A 4,641-nucleotide genomic window follows, 5' to 3' on the forward strand; every position below is an offset into this window, starting at 1 on the left:
TTTTATCATTTCCTCGTGAATTTGCCTGCTGCCTCCTAAAGAGATTAGAAATTGGTGATTTTAGCCTTTGCGTTTATTTCATTGTAATACTTTTGGAACCATTTTATGACAGTTTTTTTTTATAGCTTCTGGTGTTATATTTTAATTGCTGGTTTGCAATGATAGAAGTTTAACCTTTTGAACTTTTAATGTTATCGCACTTAAACAACATAATTTTTTCTTCACCAGTAAATTCCTGATCCTCCCCTCTCCATGCCCTATCCATTTCCTTCTTAAAAGAACGGAATGAGTGTTGTTTTGCTTGTCGATATCAGATATCTGTTGTACTACGTGACTAAATATTCAAGACGTTATAACCTACCCCGTGGCTTGAGAGTTGAAAGTCAGAAATTAAATTTACCATCACGGTAAATAAGAAGACAAGTTATCTGATGATAATCACGTTCAACATACAAAATAACATTGAAGATTTCTCATTGTGTTACAAAAATACAACAACAAAACTCATTTTACATATTTTTGTTTTTATGACTGAGCATCACAAGTCATATTGTGATAACTATTTGATAACTCTGTCAGTGAGCCATTTACTGACTGAATGCCTCTATCTTGGGAGCCTAAGAAATATATATCTGTTTGAAGCTTGAGGTGAATATGTCAGGTTCATCCTTACCAAGATTCTTCGAGTCTTTTGAAAGCTATTTAACTTTTATACTGAGCTATTTACCTTTATTGTTTTAAATTGAATTGTCTTTTATAGTTTATTAGATAATAAATATCGGCATTAATGACCTTCGATGTATAGATTCCAGAAACCACAAAATTATTCATTCATTCCCTTAGTGCTCCGATCAAACACCGATAATATTTTCAATTTGGTATATTTAACATCCTTTTACCTTTACATAATAAATCTCTGGGTTCTTTCATTACCTAATATCAGTTAGTACAAAGCCGCATTGATATTTTCATAATTACAGACCAGTTGATTGTGCAGACCACTTGGTAATGGGTGCCAACAGGAGTGGAATCTACGAGATCTACCCTTTCACGTGAGTTGGTGTTATGCTCTCTCTTTATGAATGATTGAAGTGCCATTCTATTTGTTTTAACCATGGGTACGCTAGGAAAATAAATGTAGATCACATGTTTATTTAACTCTTTATTAAAAAGATATTAATTTGCTAAGTGGTTTTGTAAAGTAACATAAAAAAAAGCATTTATCTCAAAATCAGTTTTGTAGTCTGGATCATGATTAGAATTAGATTTGGTCAAACGAATGAAAAATAAAACTGTATCTAAAGTAAATATTTTGTTTGTTTTTTGTCAAGCCGCACAAAAAGGTATGCGTTATTAATTAATTGATATCCATCTCATTGTAATAGGTGTTTGTGCAGAAAACCTTTACGTGTATACTGTGACATGGAAACCGATGGTGGAGGATGGACTGTATTCCTGACCAGACAATCAGCCGATGTACCTCTGAGCTTCAACAAGTCCTGGGATGAATATGAAGCTGGATTTGGTGACGGTTTGGGAGAATTTTGGATTGGTAAGAAATAAAGTTATTTGGAACATGTGAATTTGCGTTAAGAGATTTCGAGATAACAGACGAATATTTCCTTGAAATCCTTTCTGTACCACTTATCTGTGCAACAAAATAGTCACATATTGCTGAAATCTTTGTACCATGAAGTTCAAATAGATTCTATAATGAAATGCTATTTGGGGGATAATTGAACTATAATGTTTTTAAATTCCAAAAGAATTTTCCAATATAGTTTTTATTTCCACAAATAAAGTAGCTAAATCCCTTATCTGATAATATCATGACAAAAGCATGACTTTTCTTGCTAGAAAAGAATTTAACTCTAAAAGTTGGCCGGTCTATTACACATATTCGTAGCCTCTTACATATTGTTTCCATTTGCCATTTTCTTGAGCAGAGTTATATATTTACCTGATTTTTAGGTAATAGACATCTCCACACGATGACCTCTAGCAGGGAATACGCCCTCCGTATGGACACGCATCTTGCTTCCGGTGACGTCAAATTTGCAATTTGGAATTTCTTCAGAGTTTCCAGTGAGGTCGAAAGGTAGGTGGCCCCTATTTTCTCTGGAAATAACATTAAGAAAGAATATAATTAGTAAATGAGTCTGTCCTTGTTTAGAAATTGGTTAATGGCAGTAATTATTTCGATCACGTTTAGATGCCATTCAATTTCAAATTGTAATCTTGTCAAATTTTTCTTTTTTAAGTTTGATTTTTCTGAATCATTTATCCTTCTTCTTTGCAAAAGCGAGACTGCTGTCATCTCAAAGGGAAACCAATCTTAAAATGGGTAACAATGGCTTTTCAGTTACTTACCAATAATGAACCGAAAATTCTCCTTTTCACCTTTACTGATTTTTTTCCAGATTTAAACTTACTTTAACTGAATACTCAGGTGAAAGTACCACAAGATCCAACTGTCTCCCGAACATAGATGGGCTGTTCTTTACCACTTACGACCGGGACTATGATGAAACGTCAGGTAATTTGTTTTATTGTCATCGGTTTTTTGTTCTTTATATTAATTAAACTTAGACAGACAGAATACCTCACAAACATTTTCTCTACATGTACCGTTCAGCCCTTCATTCTCATCTACTAAAAATGTTTCTCTTACTAACAAAAATGGTAAAATATAAAGAAAGAAACTAGTCATATATATATATATATATATATATATATATATATATATATATATATATATGTGTGTGTGTGTGTGTGTGTGTGTGTGCGTATATATGTGTGTGTGCTTGTGCATATATCTAAACAGTATATATAAACATATGTATATATATATATATATATATATATATATATATATATATATATGAATATAAATATATAAGTACACACATATATAAATACATATGGGTATATATTTATGTATATATAGATATGTATGTATTTATATACATATATAAGCATATTTATAGATGTATAGGTGTGTGTTTGTGTGTGTGTGCATATATATGTATATATATATATATATATATATATATATATATATATATATATATATATATACATACATATGAATATATATGTATATACACACACACACACACACATATATATATATATATATATATATATATATATATATATATATATATATATATATATACTTACATACAGTATGTATATATGTACTGTATATGTATGTATGTATCTTAATGAATGAGTGTGTGCACCCATATTCCCATAGGTTTGTGGACCTGCGGCCAGGTACGTGTTAGTTGCTCAGGGATAAAATATGAAATTTTATGAATAGTATACTGAAGTGTAAAAGATACAAAAACCAAAAGATCACGAAAAAACGAAGACATTAGAATTGTTTAGCATAATTGATGTATTAACGAAAAATATTTTCTTCAAATGTTTTCTTTGATTGTCACCAGAGCCAATATTTGAAATAAAGTTCGTCCATTCTTCTGCAGTGGAAAAAGTCATATTAAAGTTGATTTTGAGTAAGGTATTTCACCATTTCTGGTTGTTCTTCCTCCAGGAAACTGTGCGATCACGCAAGGAGGCGGATTTTGGCACTACAGATGCAGTAACCCAATCCATCCAACTGCCACCAAGGATGAAGGAATCGTCAGCAACTGCTTCAACAACCAGCAAGACTCAGTCGCATTCCTACAGCTGAAGATCCGTCCTGTCATCTGTGGCTCATCTGTCAAGACTGTTTTTCTTAATAACAAGAAGTGTAAAAATTGCCATTAAAGGAAGAAAACAAACAAGCCAATAATGAGGATTGTTTTCTAGGAAACTTGATGAAGACAAGGTAATTACTTTACACAAAAGTAACTGATGCATTATATCACCATCAACCTCACTAAAGAGTATTCAACATGCAAGAAAGAGAAGAGAATTCATTTTTTTTTTAATTTTTAGAAATAAGCTTTGATATTGCTTAATTAATGTACAAGATTAGAGAAAATAACATGCCTATATATATATATATATATATATATATATATGTATATATATATATATATATACATATATATATATATATATATATATATATATATATATATATATATATATATATATATACATATATATTTGTGTGCACATAGATGGAAAGATATAGATACATATATAAAAATATGTACAGTATAAGTATATATATATATATATATATATATATATATATATATATATATATATATACATATATATATGTATATATATATATATATATATATACAAATAGACATTTTATGTATATGCAAGATACATATTTCTATGTATGTATCATAGGGATAAATAAACTTCTGCTATTAGAAATAACTTTAATCTCGTGCAGGAACCCAGTATCTGTATCTGCAATTTTTATATTCTAATTATTTTTCTGTGAAAAGTATTCCTTCAGTTTTTTTACCAAAAGCCATTCACTTTTGTTGAGGAACACCTAGGTTAAGGTTATCTATGGATGCCAAGGGTTGCCTATCAGAATCACAAGGAGCTAAACCGAGGATATTGCTACTATTTAATTTCTATACCCATCATCCAATACATGTTATAGAGACATGCTATGCACCTGAAAGTAAGAACATACAGAAAAATTACAGTAAACTGACA

General features: G+C 30.2%; 1 protein-coding gene across 1 annotated transcript in view; it reads left to right on the forward strand.

Moving 5' to 3' along the window:
- LOC137654273 (techylectin-5A-like) overlaps positions 1-3,998 on the forward strand; it is a 15,274-nt gene extending 11,276 nt beyond the window's left edge. Inside the window, exons 5-9 of the mRNA XM_068387899.1 lie at positions 981-1,052; positions 1,386-1,552; positions 1,972-2,098; positions 2,421-2,536; positions 3,560-3,998. Of these exons, the coding sequence (XP_068244000.1) occupies positions 981-1,052; positions 1,386-1,552; positions 1,972-2,098; positions 2,421-2,536; positions 3,560-3,777 (700 nt within the window). The 3' untranslated portion in view covers positions 3,778-3,998. The remainder of the gene's footprint in view (positions 1-980; positions 1,053-1,385; positions 1,553-1,971; positions 2,099-2,420; positions 2,537-3,559) is intronic.
- The last annotated feature ends 643 nt before the right edge of the window (positions 3,999-4,641 follow it).

Source organism: Palaemon carinicauda, chromosome 15 (assembly GCF_036898095.1).
Source record: "Palaemon carinicauda isolate YSFRI2023 chromosome 15, ASM3689809v2, whole genome shotgun sequence".
Classification (NCBI taxonomy): domain Eukaryota; kingdom Metazoa; phylum Arthropoda; class Malacostraca; order Decapoda; family Palaemonidae; genus Palaemon; species Palaemon carinicauda.